Below are 16,216 nucleotides of genomic sequence, written 5' to 3'. Positions count from 1 at the left end.
CAAAGGCCGATGAAAACTTTTTGCACACATTATTAAAAGCTAATAATACAGAGGCCTAATTATAACTTTGATAAGTACAGGCAAATACAAGCAAGGATTAAGAGCAGTCTAGCAACATTACTTATAAAAACCAACTACAGTACAATTCATTTTCTGTTTTTTTTTTATTACAATATCTACATAATCCATTCATTTGTCGTATGGATTTTACCGTTATATCGTATAGTTTTTTTCTTATGCAACAGAATTTTGTTTGAAAAGCTTGCGTTTATTAACGTTTTATATCCATATGATTCGAATACAAAAAGTACTCAAAGTGATTCTATAATTCAGATTAATTTGCATGAGGGTTTTTTGGTTCATCCCTTTCACTAATGTCTTATCTTCTTGGTCCTTTTATTGGAAGTACTGTCTGGTCAATGGTGGCACCAAGATTTGTTTAACGGTTTATCTCAACAGAGTTCATACGTAACAAGCCAAAAAAAAACCCAAAATCAGACATTTATCTGCTTGATGCTGTGATCAATTTCTTAATGAGAGATATCTGATCATTAATCTGGCATTTTACCCTTTAACTCAATTCATAGGAGATGGAGTATTCCTCTGGCTTGTCTCTCCCTCTCTTTCTCTTTTGTGTTTATGCTTGTGTTTATTTTTCTTCTTTTTCTTTTTATGTAAAGCGTCTTTAGAAGCTGAATGGGTGAGTTCTGGTTTTAGCTCTCGGTCTGTAAGAGCTGGAAATGATACCCTTTCTGAATCACCTGTGTAGAAAAAATAATCGCAATTTAATATACTGCTTGGTGACTTCCATACCCGTGGAGTACACTTGGGTAGTTTTGCATTTGTGCCTTCCATACCCGTGGAGTACACTTGGGTAGTTTTGCCTTTGTGCCTTCCATACCCATTGAGTACACTTGGGTAGTTTTGTCTTTGTGCCTTCCATACCCCATTGAGTACACTTGGGTAGTTTTGTCTTTGTGCTTTTCATACACGTGGAGTACACTTGGGTAGTTTTGTTTTTGTGCCTTCCATACCCATGGAGTACACTTGGGTAGTTTATATTGAAAGACCTTAAAATCCCCCTCTCCCTTCCCCAGAACACAGCATTGTAAATAAAATTACTTTATGTGCCTACCACTAATGACCATTTATTAATCCTATGTTGCACTCTTACCTATAACTGGTGATAGGTCTAAATCCTGTTTAATGGAACCACCTGGAGTTGGTGGAGAAACAATATCCGATATGTTACAGCCAGGTGTTGGAGGACGAACCTCATCATCATGTTCATCCATATCATCATGGTGACTAAGTATATCAATGTGCAAATGTTCTTGCTTCATCTGTTTAGAGGGAACATCCTAAAAGAAACACATTTAGCATTTTTATTCTTTTATTTTCAATGACGAATAGCAACAAAATCGAAAAGCGTGTAATCAGACCAATGAAAGCGAGAAGTGTTGAAGAATTTGGCCGTTGGATAACTACCCATGACTGGAACGAGGTTATTAACGCGAGTAATACTGAACAGAAAACGCAATCATTTTATTTGTCATTGACTTCTGCTATCAACACTTTCTTCCCGGTTAAATCCATTAAGATACATCCAACTGATAAGCCATGGATTTCGCAACAAGCAAAGGATCTTATAATGAAACGTCAACACGCTTTTACTAATCATGGTAAATCGCTGCAATGGAAATTCTATAGGAATATGGTACAAAAAGTGATCAAGAAAGACAAAATGAACTTTTACAATGAACGTTTATTAAACTTAAAAGCCACTAATCCCCATAAATGGCACCAAGGCGTGCAGATGTTAGCTAATAAAACAAAACCCCAACCACTTATTAGTGTAGAGGATATTCCGCAGGATGACTATCATGGTATAAGTAATTTTGTAAACAACCATTTTGCTATAACTTCCCAAAGCAGACCTAGTATTGATTTATGTAAGCTTCCTACGTATTTACCTGCCAATAAACCCCCTAATGTAAAAGAATGGGAAATGTACAATCAATTAAGAAAAGTTAAAGTAAATAAGTCCCCGGGCCCTGATAATGTGCCTAACAGATTAATAAGAGATTTTGCATGCGAACTAAGCATCCCTATGACTAATATCTTAAATGCCTCCCTCAGTGAGGGTCATGTCCCAACTATGTGGAAGGATGCTATTGTTACTCCGGTTCCCAAAGAAAATGGTTGTACTAGGGTTGACAAATTTCGACCAATCTCGCTTACATGTATCCTAGCTAAGGTAGCTGAGGGCTTCATTAAAAAATGGCTCTTAACAGATATCGAGAAAAATCTTGATAACAACCAATATGGTTGCCGTAAACACTTTTCTACAACCCATAATTTGGTTGATCTACTAAATGTGTTCTATGAAGGTAGTAACATTCCCAAATCTGTTGGTCAGTTAGTTTTAACTGACTTTAGTAAAGCATTCGATTGTGTTGACCACACAATAGCAGTTTCTAAATTAGTAACACTTGGCTGTAGACCTGAAATTGTACCGTGGTTAATTAGCTTTTTGTCAAACAGAACCCAACAAGTACGCTATAAATCCACATTATCAATGAGTGTTAATCTAACATGTGGCGTCCCTCAAGGCACACTCCTTGGGCCTATGATCTTTCTTGCTCTAATTAATGATGCCATGCAAGACTCGCCATGTAAAACTTGGAAATATGTAGATGATTTGTGCATAGGACAGATAGTAAAAAAGGATGAAATTTCCTCAATTCAGAATGATGTTGCTTTACTGAATGTATGGTCTAATGAAAACAAACTAAAACTTAACCCAACTAAATGTAAAACTATGTATTTTAACTTTCAAAGAAATCAATATGAACATGAACCCCTTTTGATTGGTAATGCTACAATTGAAATCGTTAATGAAACTAAGTTACTAGGTTTATGGATACAAGCCAACCTCAAATGGGACCGTAATGTTAAAGAAATTGTATCCAAAGCCAGCAGACGTCTGCATATATTGTGTAGATTAAGAAAGTTCAATCTTCCGAAATTTGATCTTGTAGATGTATTTAAGAGTTACATAAGACCAAGTGTTGAATATGCTGTCCCAGTATGGCATTCTAGTCTTACTAAGAAACAAAGTGATATGATAGAATCTGTCCAAAAAAGGGCTTGCAGAATAATATTGTGTAATGACTACATATGTTATGACCAAGCACTCAATGATCTTTCTTTAGACACTTTATCTGATAGAAGGCGTAATCTATGCTATAAGTTTGCTCTGAATTGTTCAAAAAGTAATTATTTTGGAAAATGGTTTCCAGTGAAGAATGTAAGTAACATGAAACTAAGACGTGTAAAGTATCAACAACCCAAATGCAGAGTTGAAAGATATAGAAAAAGTGCAATACCATACCTTATCTCGCTTCTAAATGAATAATCATTATATATCACCCAGTACAGCTATGCAATTCTTATTGGTCCTTTTTGGTGTTTTTTTTTTTCTATTTTAATATTTTAATGCTAAACTTGTTGAATGTTCCTGTATTGTATTTCTTGTGTAAATTGCCTCCTTTTTTATATATAATTATCATTGGTTTTATACTTTTATACAAATTTTAATATTGAGAAAATGTAAATATCTTTGTAATTCAGCTAAGGCTGCGATGATGATAGTGTAATAAATGAAATGAAATGAAATGAAATGAAATTTTAAAAAAAACCACAAAAAATGAGATGTTACACAGGGGGAAAAACATTTAACCGAATGACTGTAGTCTATGACCCTTATCATCCCATGCTACATAAATATCATACATTAAATTTAAAAACTATAAAACTATTTACAGTAAAGTAAAGGCGTCCCGTATTCATTCTGAACATAGGGAAATGGTCATTGTACTACGCCTTGCAGCAAATTGGGATAAAATGTACCTTCATTTCGGCAGAGCTTCCGCTGGATGAAGACTCCTTCCTGAATGATGTCTCTTTCTTGAAAGCAGGTGAATGGCTGTCAGACTTCCTTTTGCGTGTATCACTGGATACAGAGTCTACATGCTCCTAAAAAAACATGTGAACTACCAATAAACGCTTTCTTACTTACGGAGGGAGGTGGTATTTATAATTACCAAAAAATCCTATAACATGTTGGTATTTTCTTTACTGCATAAAAACAATTTAACAACCAATATCCTTCTGCTAAAGCCCTCTTTGGCTTATTTGAGTCTCAAAAAACAATTTGTTAAAATTAGATCAAGTTAATTTAAAGATGTATTGTCCCTTTGACTAATTCCAAAAAAATTTTTTTTTTAATATTTCAAAAAAAGTGGGTCATTTTGAAGTATCATAATAGATATTAACTTTCACCAAAAATTAGTCCAAAAAAAAAATCATTTAACTGAAATACAGACGTTTTTTGTTCAAAAAATAACTTTGACTTCCAGTCAAAGTTTTCGATCAAAACTCATAATGCAACGCGCTTGTTTGGCTACTCTGTATGCATAATCATAAATTTACCTGTTAATTTCGTAAACTTATTGTTTTTGGTGAATAACTTTAATATTACTTTGATATGGCCAATTTAAATTTAAAATATTTTGACCTTCATTTTTTGTGTTTCAAGGGACAGTACATCTTTAATGCATTTAAGACAAGACAGAGAGACAATAAATGAATGGTATGTGAGGTCATATGTTACTGTTATACGAGAAGCTAACTACTTGTATGTTAAAGATGTATTGTCCCCCAAAATCATGAAAAATAAAGATTTTTAAAATCGGACTTTGAATAGGCCATTTTGCAGTTTTAATGAAGTTGTTCACTTCCATAAGAAAAAAAACGGGGGAAAAAAATTATTTCACCTATAAAAAGACAAAATAAACAGTTAAATTACCCAAAAACTCATTGTCTTCCAGACAATTTGACCATTTTTTGCTTTAAATTACATTTTTCTCAGGTAAATAAATTTTTTTCAGACCCAATTTTTTGTGAGAGTGAATAACTATTATGTGACATTAAAATAACATATTCAATAAAAAAATTTAAAAAAATATTTTTTAGGGGGACAATATATCTTTAAGCTTACTTTTAATAACAAACTTGCTGTCTAGAATTATAAATACCCAAAAATAATGCCATCATTTGTTTACTTACTGTCTGATGAATAATTGGGTCTTCTTTAACAACTGAAGGATTCAGTAATGCTCTTTTCTCTCTTAAATTCAGAACCATTCCTAGTTCAGGAATTGGAAGGAAGGATGGTCTGTTGCGACCAAACAGAGTGTAATAGAAATCCACTGCATCGCATCGTAACCGAGAATCATGTGATGTACCAGAACTAAGGAGAGAACAGAATGAATTATAGTATAAATCTATAAGACAATTAACAAATGCAAACTTAGTCAATCAATGACTGAGCAGTTAAGGCATTTCTGTATCAAAAGCCACTTCGTTAGTAGAGAGAATCTTTTTGGCTCCTTAGAGCACTTTAGTATCAAATTGGTTTTTATTTTACATGTACAAAATATATGATGGTCGATGAAAGCATTGAAACAATGGAGACCATGTGCTATTAAGCAGAGCACAGATTGTTGGGGGGAGGAGGAGTTAGGGTAATGGGGGGGGGGGGGGGATGTAGAAAGGAAGGAAGAGGAAACTGAGGGTTGTGTCTCTTTTAAAATGATACATACTTCATCAGTGCCCAGATCCTTTCTACAAGTGCTTCATTGCATAAAGGTGAGGTACTCTTGTGTTTGAATGGCGGGTTCTTGATCAGCATCCTTAAAACTTTATGTCTGGAATTGATTAAACATGATTATTGCATTAAATAATTGTAACACTTTCAACAGGACGTGGATGCCCACCATCACGAATACAAAGGCTTAGTTCAAGCGTTACATCTTCATATACATCCTGGTGTACATGGGGCTGTACTCTATGGGAAACCATTAATATTACATGAAAAATCATGTGATATACTTTGTACAAGTAGAAGATGTATAATAATCACCTAACATATGGTACTGGGTCTTGCTCAACAATGTCCAATAACCATGAAAATACATCAGCACCGTAATTATTTACACCTTCAACTAGAAAACAAACAGAAACAATGTATTTCATTTATATCTAATTTGTGTTTAAATATTTAAGTATAGTCAACAATCTGTAACTATCAGAAACCTGGAATATATAAAATAGTATATTATTTTCCAGGGAAAGTTGGTCAGCACAATCTAGGTTGAAATTCTATGTGTAGAATGTCTTATAAAATCGGATCAATTTTTCAAATCGGACCATCTTTCCAAACCGGAAAATCTTTGGGAAAGTTAATCTACACAGTTTAGCCCAGCAGACTATAGTAGTTAGACAACAGCCAAGGCCTGACAATGCCACCACTAACCTTTAACATAGTCAACTAATGCCTTCAATGCGGCAACTCGTACATCTAAGAAGTGTCCATACTGCGCATATGTTTGAAACAAGGTTGAGTCGCTGGGTATGTGACCATTCTTCTGCAGCATCCGAATGGAATTAAGACAACTGATGGTGATTGTGTGATGATAACATGGCAGCATCTTCTCTAGGTTCAAACATCTGGTTACTTCTTCTAGAACCAACTGTGGGTGAATGAAATAATAGATCAGCCTAGCTTGGTAATGTTTCTCAGTAGGCTTAATCATGCTTAAAATGCATTCTTTATTTATTTTTTTTTTCATATGCATCTAACAGCAAGCACAAACTCACCAATTACAGGATGGATAAACTATTTTATAATTTATCGTGCTTATAAACCAAGTCTCATTTGAGGCTTAGGGAGTTGAAAGAGTCGTGAGTTACAACCCTAGCACTATTTGTTTGGGATTGGAAGGCAAGCATGTTAACCACCAAGCTACAGCTCCACTACGTACAAACACCATTTCTGGTTCACGTATGTTGATCGCATCGCATTTGTATGTAGCACAAGCACATACAGTACTACTCACAAGAACATTAAATGCCCATTTAAAAAATCTAAAGGTAATCAATTTATGAAATGGTAAAATTATGTATATAGAAAACTATATGCAAGATTAGGTTCTTTACAGCTTTTCATTATTGCCAAATACGGTGAGTATTACTACACTGTTTTTCTATAGACAAATTTCAATATATAGACATTTTGTTTTTAAATTTTCAGATGTTTTAAAAAAAAGTTGAAATAAGTCTGTACCTTAGTTTCAGGAGAAAGATGCTCTACACTTGTAGTAACCATAGCAACAGCTGGAGTTATTGTTTCTGTCAATGCATTAATTAATGATGCGATGTAATAATTGTCTGAATACTAAAAAAAAAAGAAAGATTTTAACAATTATTTAAAAAAAATTGCTTTGTCTGAGAATCCAAACTATAATGTATACAGGAACGAATCCAGAAATTTCACATATAGGATGTAGACATAAAAGTAAAAATATTCATAAATTATAAAACTAATATTAAAAATACCCATAAGGGGACACCTTTCGAGAACCAACAAAGTGTACCTTTTTAGGGGTGTTTTCTGAATAGAGGTTGGTCATGGTCGCAAAACATATATTGCCCCTCGTTGTTTCACAGGAAATTGTCCCCATAAGGGTGTTTCGTGAATAAAGGTATTCAAAATAAGGAGAATTGAATAACTTATGTGAAATCGATCAATATTTAATTATATTATGGTAGGATAAACAAAAATGTCTGATTGGAACAAGGTTGAGGTCTGATTGGAACAAGGTAGGGGTGGGGGGGGGGTGTGCTTAGGCATTGTGGTGGCGTGAGGGAGATATTTAATAATACTTACTCTGTTTGTCCTGTTGTCGTTGTACTTAATAAGATCTGTGAGAAAACTAAGCGTTTCTTTTGGGCATACACGATGGGAATCCCGTATGTAGGCTAATGACATCGGTAAAGCCTACGAAAAAGCAGTAAAACTAAATATTATTATTTTGTACAGTGTCTTTACCAATTTTATTCTATATTTTATTTATATTTAAGCTGGACGTTGATTCTCACAAATATGTCGGGGAGTAAGAATAAATTAAATTGATGAAAACCAATTTATATTACTAAATAATACATTGATTTTACCTTTTGTAAGAAATAGTCTTGAAAATTTGAGAAATCATTCTGTTTGACAATCCGCCTGCAATTATAGGCTCCAAAAAGGTCGTAGAATATTTCCATAAGTGCTGAGCTACCATTGAATGATGCAAACAGCTCATTGGCTACCTAAATAAAAGAAGTAGAAGCAAACAAAATGGCTAATTGAAACTTTTATATGGCATAGCTGCCATTGGTGAATATCTAGTAAATTCCACACAATTTGGCAACACCATCATTTGATCATTTTGTAAACCATTGAGCAAAAAATCAAGCAGTTTTTTAACACAAGTCAATAATTTTTTTCCCCGAAAAACCCAATCATTGTTCGATCCATAAGCTTACCTTTGACAATTCCTCAGCAGCCTTAACTCTAACCTTGTAAAAGGCTGTCTTGTCTTTGATCATACCTCCCAATGTCTGAATAGTATCCGTACTTGGGAATTGCCGTAGAGCTTTGATGGCCTACATAATAAATATTTAATAAATACATAAGAAACAAATTTAATATTGATGTTATCATATTTTAACAGGCTTTTTTTCCATAGGTTTTGTCATATCACCAAAAGTTAAGCAGTGTTTGGCCCAGTACAGAACTTAGATGGATAAGGCCATCTGGGAATATCAGAAGCTGTACGGTGTTGAACTGCATCCAGGTAGGCTGTGTGGGAGTTAGTCAGTCCCAGGCTAACATCCTATAAAATACATACGCCTATGTAGTAAACAGTGTACTAAAGTATGGGAGAATGGTGTCCCAGTGAATTATTAGCCTATACATATTTCTGACATAAAAGAGAATACATACTAGTAAAACAAAACATAGATAGGGCCTATAGTACCACTGCACCATGATACCACTTAGTTACAGAATTCTACTATAGACAAGTGCATAAAAACAAACCTCTAACTGTGCAGCAATATCTCTTTCAAATTTAAGTTGGTACTGCCATTGAAAATCAGGCTGGTCAAAGGTCACCTGACGCAGTAAGGTCATCTCAGTGTCGATCCTAATCCATAGCACAGGTGAATCAGCACTGTCAGAAGATAAAGATAATATACATTATTAGGTAAAAAGAACATTTTAGCTGTAACGTTTGACTCAATTAGGATTTTCTACAATTGTTAAATATCATGATTTCACTTATAAAAAAAACAATTAAATTATTTTTTGAGAGGGCAATATATTTTTTATTATGACTTACTCCATGGCACTTAAATCCATGTCTACTTCTTCCCCATTTAACAATGGAATTTTCTTCTTTTTATGCCTGAAAAAAAATTCATACAAAGTCATATAACTTACAATAAATAATCTAATAAAATCTATTATATACTCTTTGTATTTATTTGTAATCAAATAAATGTAGTTAATTTCCTGTATTCATGGCATTAAAGCACTTCTCTCACAAGCAGGCCTGACAAATGCCAGTGTAGATACCTGCATCGTTACTGGCATGTATTCACATCAGACTACAGTGCCTAAAATATTAAGCTCTGTCTACACTATCAAATTCTTTTGACAAAAAAATATGCGACCAAATATGGTACATATATTGGCACATCACATTTTCTTGTCACATAAAGTTGGATAGTGTAGACAGAGCTTAAGAGAAATAACAATAGCAAAAAAGAAACCCAAAAGTAATAATAGCTACCTTCTACTTTTTGAGTGGCAAGTAATTTCACCTTTGACCAGATTCTCTTCCACTTGTAGGGTGTGTTCAAATGATCCATCAAGCTCCTGTATTGTCACTTTTAATGGACCCTGAATAAAATGTATAACATGGACAAGATCACATACTACTGTATATACTACTGGATATGTATTACCTATAAATGTCTGTCTCTATATATGTCTCAATATATGTCTCTGGTCATCTTCATTTTAAAACCTTCTTTAGTCTTCCATTAATCAATCTGTTTTGTGATAACTTTGTTTAAAAACTGTAAAATATCCTCTTTTGTTTGGCCAATAAATTTTATTTTGAAAATATAATAATATTTTTATTAATTTTTGCAAGAACAATCATAAACAAAAGTATTTTTTTCATTATTACCATATAATCAATCTACCTACCACATATTTAAAAACACCTTTTCTGCTTGGATCTTGTCGTATTTCCAGTTCTACAATGTTGCGTTTACGATTAAAAATAAAGTTGCCATGAAAACGTACTATTCCACCTTGTGTAACCCATTGCTCAATAAAAGAAGTCAGATCTTTGCCAGACACATTTGACAATGCTTTAAGAAACTAAGGATTTAAATAAGGATTAGGTAAAAAATACATATATATATATATATACGTTCGAATCTTGATTGGGCGACTTTTTCTCATTCTCACAGATTTCCTCATTTTTATGGTTTCAGATTGATTGTGTTTATATATACACATGTATATATATATAATGATTTAGTATAAAACGTATTTCAAATAATGAGAGAGACAACATGATATGACTTTTGCTTGTGTATAAATGTGTTGTATAAATGGTGAAGGTGAAGAAAATAATAATGATGAATGACAAAAATAAAAACAGAATATATGAATTGAATTTATTTATACTGGGTAACCTCTTCAGTCAAAGACTGAATCAGTGGTACTAGTACACCGGGGTAACCCCTACACATCTCAAAAGATGTACTAGGTTCTTTAAAGTGCACATGAGCTAGATGTGTACACTGGACCTATGGTTTATAGTCCATATCAGAGAAGACTTGTTCTACCACCAGAACCATGGAGTGAGCGAGCCTCGAACCCTTGCCGATGTTATGGGTACGTAACTATGGTTCCACTCTCTTGGCCACTCACTCGTTAATAATATAAATAATAATATATATATAATAATAATTGAATAATATAATATAACTTTACCCCTGGAGTTGAGAGAAGTAAGTTGTACCAGGCATTAGCTAAGAAAAACTTCTGTTGTGCAGCAGCTGTAGCCAGAGACAGCAACTTGTTAAAAACCTGGTAGACAAAATAGTAATAGTATTGGTAAAGCCTTGTCTATACTATCAAACTTAACATAAAGTTTGATAGTGTAGACAGAGCTTCAGAACAAAACTGATCATTTAATATTTGATTGATATTACCTGTAACAAAAGTTCTGGACCAATTCTCAGCTCTATGAGACGCAATACCAAATGTGATTTGTTAGCCAGCATCTTGGCATACTTCCACGACACGGTGTGTGAATGATTGCGTGGGAAGTGCAAATGACTCGCTGAATCTCCTTTGTTTGGGGTCAGTGGCTCAGGACAGAGAGTTAAGCCTCCAATGTCCTGCTCATATACACACAAGTCTGTCAATTCCTGAAATAATAGACAATTATCAATAATAATCTGATGCATCATTGGTTTTTTATATATGGCCTCTAGTTTTCTATAGCTTTAACTAGGATAGGAGGTGGTCAATTCTTTAGACCAAACTGGCGCTAACTGCAGTTCAAACCTAGGTTATCGAAAGAGTTTTATATTTTATATTTGATGTTATAATTTGTACTTTTTATTGTAAGATGAGGAAATCCATCTACTTCTTTGTTAATTGACCCATGAAGGATGAATAAAGATATACACTGATTCTGAGGGTGCATCCCTATACTTCAGGTTGGGTGGTGGCCTAACTTTTTCCTTTTTTTAAATTATTTTTCACTTGTTTTCACATCACTTGTAATTTATATTTTACAAAAATTCTAAACCATTTTTCATACCCATACAAATGTCTAATATATTATATTACCTTATAAATAATACTTCTATATTCATTCATGCCAAACACTTTCTTAAGATAGAGTCCAGTTAAATATTTTGAGATTCCTTTGACGAGCCAAGCATCATTCCAGGACTGCATGTTGATAAAGCATGTGAAGAACTGCTCAGCAAGTGCCTGGGTAAGAATTGTCCGTGTTTCAAATGTTTGGTCGATGACACGTCGGGTGTGAAGGAGGTTTGTGCTATAAAAAATTATATTAATCAGGCTAGTTAAATAGATGAGATATTAATACAGAGGAGACATAAAAATTGCATTACATTTAAAAAAAGCAGATATTACATTAAATATAGATAGAGCAGAAAATTAAATGAACTAACTTGAAAATGGTCATGGTTGAGTAGGTATCGGCCTGAACAAACGCTTCATCCACAAACACTTGCTTATAACATGAGAATGGATAGCGCGAACTTAGATTCTCTTCAAAAAATTCAAAAACCTGAAAATAATAACCATGTATTTTCAATATTTCACTTGAAGGCTGCAAACAAGATACTGCCTTAGGCTCTGTCTACACTATCAAACTATTTTGACAAAAAAGGTGTGATTTGTCCAAACATGGTAGTGATATGCCCAAATATAGTAGTGATATGACATCATCATGTGCATATATAGGAACATCACATTTTTTGTCACATAAAGTTTGATAGTGTAGACAGAGCTTAACAAACTAAATCAAATTCAATTGATGTGGTTTGAAGAATGACATTTATTTGACACAAGAGCAGTACTCTCAATGCATTAAAATGACATACCACAAAGTTAAAACCAACAAGCTAAATTGACTGTAAACAAGTGCTTACTTCATGAATGAAGTCTGTGGAATGCTCAAGTATTGGTTTGAGTTGAGGCAGGCAGAAGTGGGTCACCTCAGGCATATATGGGTCAACCAGTATCTCAAAAGGTCTAGAAAGAAAATAACAAAGTTATTGGAAACGATTTGGCTGACATGTGGTAAAAGAAACTAAACAGAAAAAAATTGTTTGATTGTTAGATCAAATCACTGTGACCCAGACTGGGTCACCCAAAGCTTTCAATAAATAAACTAACAATAATATGCAACTGCTAACAGCCATGACTTAAGTTAAGTTTTGTGCACTTTGGCGGAAAAACACAAGAAGAAAATAAATGAAATTACCCAACAGCAACTGCTATGTTTGGTGCTGCAGTAGGTATGGTCAATATATAATGAAATGTTTTCTTGCGCATGTCTGGTGTGTAAACCGTTTCATACAAATCACCACAGGATACTGCCACCATCGAAGCATCAACTGTGAACTCGAGTTTCCAGGTGCATGGTTCGGAGTAGGAATCGATGCACGGAAACCAGAGACGTGATGAATGTTCATAAGCGTATGTGAACAGATGGGCTCCACGCTGAAACATTGTTAATTCGTTCATCAGTGGAAAATTACTTCCATTTATTGTCATTTGCATATAAAATATACATAGAAATTATGTTTGCTCTGAGGTATACAAAAACAGATAAATAAAAAACTAACAAAAACAATTACAAAGTTTCACATCACTCTCGTATGGTATACTGGGTTCTAGGACACCTACCCCCTAGACAGTTACTCCCCGGATGTTTACCACCCGGACAACTACCCCCTTAGGACAACTACCCCCCGGACAACTAATCCCCGGACAACTACCCCCTTAGGACAACTACCCCCTTAGGATAACAACCCCCCGGACAACTACCCCCCGGACAACTACCCCCTTAGGACAACTACCCCCTTAGGATAACTACCCCGGTCAACTACCTATTATACACTGTTGCAGAGTCAGGTTGTTCATAGGGGGTAATTGTCCGGGGGAGGGTAGTTGTCCAGGGGGTAGTTGTCCTAAGGGGGTTGTTGTCCTAAGGGGGTAGTTGTCCGGGGGGTATTTGTCCGGGGGGTAGTTGTCCTAAAGGGGTAGTTGCCCTAAGGGGGTAGTTGTCCAGGTGGTGGTTGTCCGGGGGGTAGTTTTCCGGGGGGTGAATATCCGGATACGGGTATACTGACAAGCATTCAGTGCCCGAATGGCAGCTGGATAAAAGCTGCTACGAAACCTATTTGTATGTAAGATGATGGACCGGTAATGTCTACCGCTATGTATACATCTCAAATACATTATGCATGGGATGAGTAGAATATAGATTTAATTATAAATAATTATATTTTTTCCTATAGATAGTATAGGCTAAAATGCTTTACAATAAAATGATGATGGTAAAACATAATAATGAAGAGAATGACAAAAAATAGGTTCAATTTATATGACAATAAGTGAATTATCATTTGATGTCATCTCTTATCGACAATAAAATAGAAATAAAAATAAAGATTACACTTACTTCTTCCATGGTGCCATCCGTTTCTGGTACCACAAAATGAAGACCACCTTGAGGTCGTTCAAGCGAGAACTCAATGCTAACACGCAGAGGTTTTTGTTCTACAAAATGAAAAATTGTAGATTTGTAGATTTGTAGATTTAAAAAAAAAATTTCTGAGCAAAGAAAACAATTAAAATATAAAATCATATTACAAATGATCAAAATTAGAAAACGTTCCAATATATGCGGTCATTTGTTCACATAAAATTTGCTTTGAGAGAAAACAAATCATTGTGGCAGGCTTTGAACCCATGCTCATGGCATTTGAAGACAAGTACCTAACCACCAAACCGTAATTTAAAACTCATACAAACCTGATAGAAGGTGAGAAGCACTGTGTGGTATCTTGATCGTCAACTCGCCATTATTCTTGTCCGTGTCTACTGAACTCACAGCATCATAATGGCATCCAGAAAAGAAGTTTAAATTACGTCTGTAAATAAGAATAAAAGAAATTTAATTTCCCAAGTTCTTAAGCTCTGATTACACTATCAAACTAGTTTGACAAAAGAAGTGTGATGTGCTCAAATATGGTAGTGATAATCCCAAATATGGTAGTGATATGACATCATCATGTCCATATAGGGGCACATCACATTTTTTTGTCACATAAAGTTTGATAGTGTAGACAAGGTTTTACTGGTTGTAAATTTTTTCGCATCGCAAGAAAAAAGAGACTATGCGTAGAACTAATTAATTGCTGAAGCAAAAAACACAAGGAACTGGAATTTGATACAGAAAGGGGTCTGGATAAAAAAATCATGGAGTTTCTCCTGCCACCACACAGTGTGAAGCATAGCTTTAGACATTTTTTATATTATTTGCATATTTAAACTTACTGTCTTGAGTCTGACTGACAAATCTCTAATGTTGGATCATTGTACATAAATGATGCTTCCCAATAATCATTTATGCATACTCTATAAACACCTATTGACTACGGTTAAGGATTCAAACAAAATAATACATTAAAACAAACCACAAGTCAAAACTAAGTTTTTTATGTACAACTTTAGAAGTTAAAGGATACGACATTGTTTACTGTTTATTTTAATCTTGTTCAGACCAGGTTTTAGCGGAACTATATGTAGCTCTGTGTATCCCTGAAAAAATATATACTTGTAAAAAAATGTTCCTTTTCATTTCATGTAATTTTCATTCAAGTAATATTAACAATTTCAATACAAAGTTAACAAAAGCAAGACCAACAATACTGTACATACTGTAATTAACTAATTATATGTAAAATTAATTATCTCATTTAAATAAAAAATGTAAAAAAATAACTTACTATTATTGATTTCCTCTGAAAGTTGAAACCAGTCACACACAAAATCTGGTGACTTGTGCAAATAAAAAACAAAAGAATGAATATATATATATTTAAATTAATAAAATATTGAATATAAAACTGCAATTCTGTACAGTCCACTGATTCGTATTAGAATAAAATGAAGATTACAATAAATTAATAATAATAAAATATTTAAAAATATATATTTATTAATTTATAAAATATTATTAGCCCTAATTATTAGGCCTATAATTTATAAAATAAGTGCTGACGGTTAAATCATATTATCAAAACAAACAGAAAATCATATAGGACTATATGACGTTTATATAAGAATTAGAATATAACTTCTAACATAGGCCGTGGCTAGGCCTACGATACCCAATTAGGCCTAGATTCATTCTCACGCGGACAGACACCCTCTCTGTTTCAACAATTTACTGCAGCTGTATTTTATCAACAATGTAGGCCTAGCCTAGCTTATTTGTTACCGAAATTCTACAATAAATGCAATATTATACACAAAAAAATAACTTATAATCTAAAATCTCTTGGAGACTCAAATCTATCAAATTTCTTGCTACTTTTCGACATGGTTGGTGTAAAAACTACAATAACTTCAGATGGATCTCTTGCAACAAACCATGTTTTTTTTACTTTTTGTCAACTGTTTTGAAAG

The 16,216-nt window shown here is 33.9% G+C and overlaps 1 protein-coding gene across 2 annotated transcripts; it reads right to left on the bottom strand.

Moving 5' to 3' along the window:
• Positions 1 to 145: 145 nt before the first annotated feature.
• On the bottom strand, positions 146 to 16,191 carry LOC144853663 (transcription initiation factor TFIID subunit 2-like). 2 transcript variants are annotated; one of them, XM_078711419.1, is made up of 27 exons: positions 16,076 to 16,191; positions 15,535 to 15,589; positions 15,274 to 15,346; positions 15,083 to 15,173; positions 14,558 to 14,676; positions 14,205 to 14,302; positions 13,002 to 13,240; positions 12,667 to 12,769; positions 12,184 to 12,302; positions 11,834 to 12,047; positions 11,188 to 11,406; positions 10,967 to 11,062; positions 10,169 to 10,345; positions 9,747 to 9,856; positions 9,294 to 9,359; positions 8,993 to 9,125; positions 8,437 to 8,556; positions 8,080 to 8,220; positions 7,793 to 7,903; positions 7,190 to 7,300; positions 6,380 to 6,596; positions 5,987 to 6,068; positions 5,667 to 5,771; positions 5,131 to 5,314; positions 3,913 to 4,038; positions 1,175 to 1,361; positions 146 to 761 (listed from the first exon to the last, which is right to left on the bottom strand). In XM_078711419.1, the coding sequence occupies exons 1-27, from the start codon at positions 16,129 to 16,131 to the stop codon at positions 577 to 579; spliced, it is 3,537 nt and encodes a 1,178-aa protein (XP_078567545.1). In that variant the 5' UTR covers positions 16,132 to 16,191; the 3' UTR covers positions 146 to 576. The 2 variants fall into 2 exon arrangements, with proteins under 2 accessions (XP_078567545.1, XP_078567546.1); XM_078711420.1 differs by lacking the exon at positions 15,274 to 15,346 and having other exon boundaries at positions 15,083 to 15,180.
• Between the last annotated feature and the right edge of the window lie 25 nt (positions 16,192 to 16,216).

Source organism: Antedon bifida, chromosome 10 (assembly GCF_963402885.1).
Source record: "Antedon bifida chromosome 10, ecAntBifi1.1, whole genome shotgun sequence".
Lineage (NCBI taxonomy): Eukaryota > Metazoa > Echinodermata > Crinoidea > Comatulida > Antedonidae > Antedon > Antedon bifida.
This window is presented reverse-complemented; position numbering and strand designations above follow the sequence as displayed.

Excerpts from the sequence above, each read along its gene's own strand:
- LOC144853663 (XM_078711419.1), bottom strand. The coding sequence starts at position 16,131 with ATGTCGAAAAGTAGCAAGAAATTTGATAGATTTGAGTCTCCAAGAGAT. Across the intron at positions 13,241-14,204 it reads CGGATGGCACCATGGAAGAA|CGTGGAGCCCATCTGTTCAC; the intron begins GTAAGTGTAATC and ends ACAATGTTTCAG. Across the intron at positions 5,315-5,666 it reads AGGATCTGGGCACTGATGAA|TTCTGGTACATCACATGATT; the intron begins GTATGTATCATT and ends TTCTCTCCTTAG.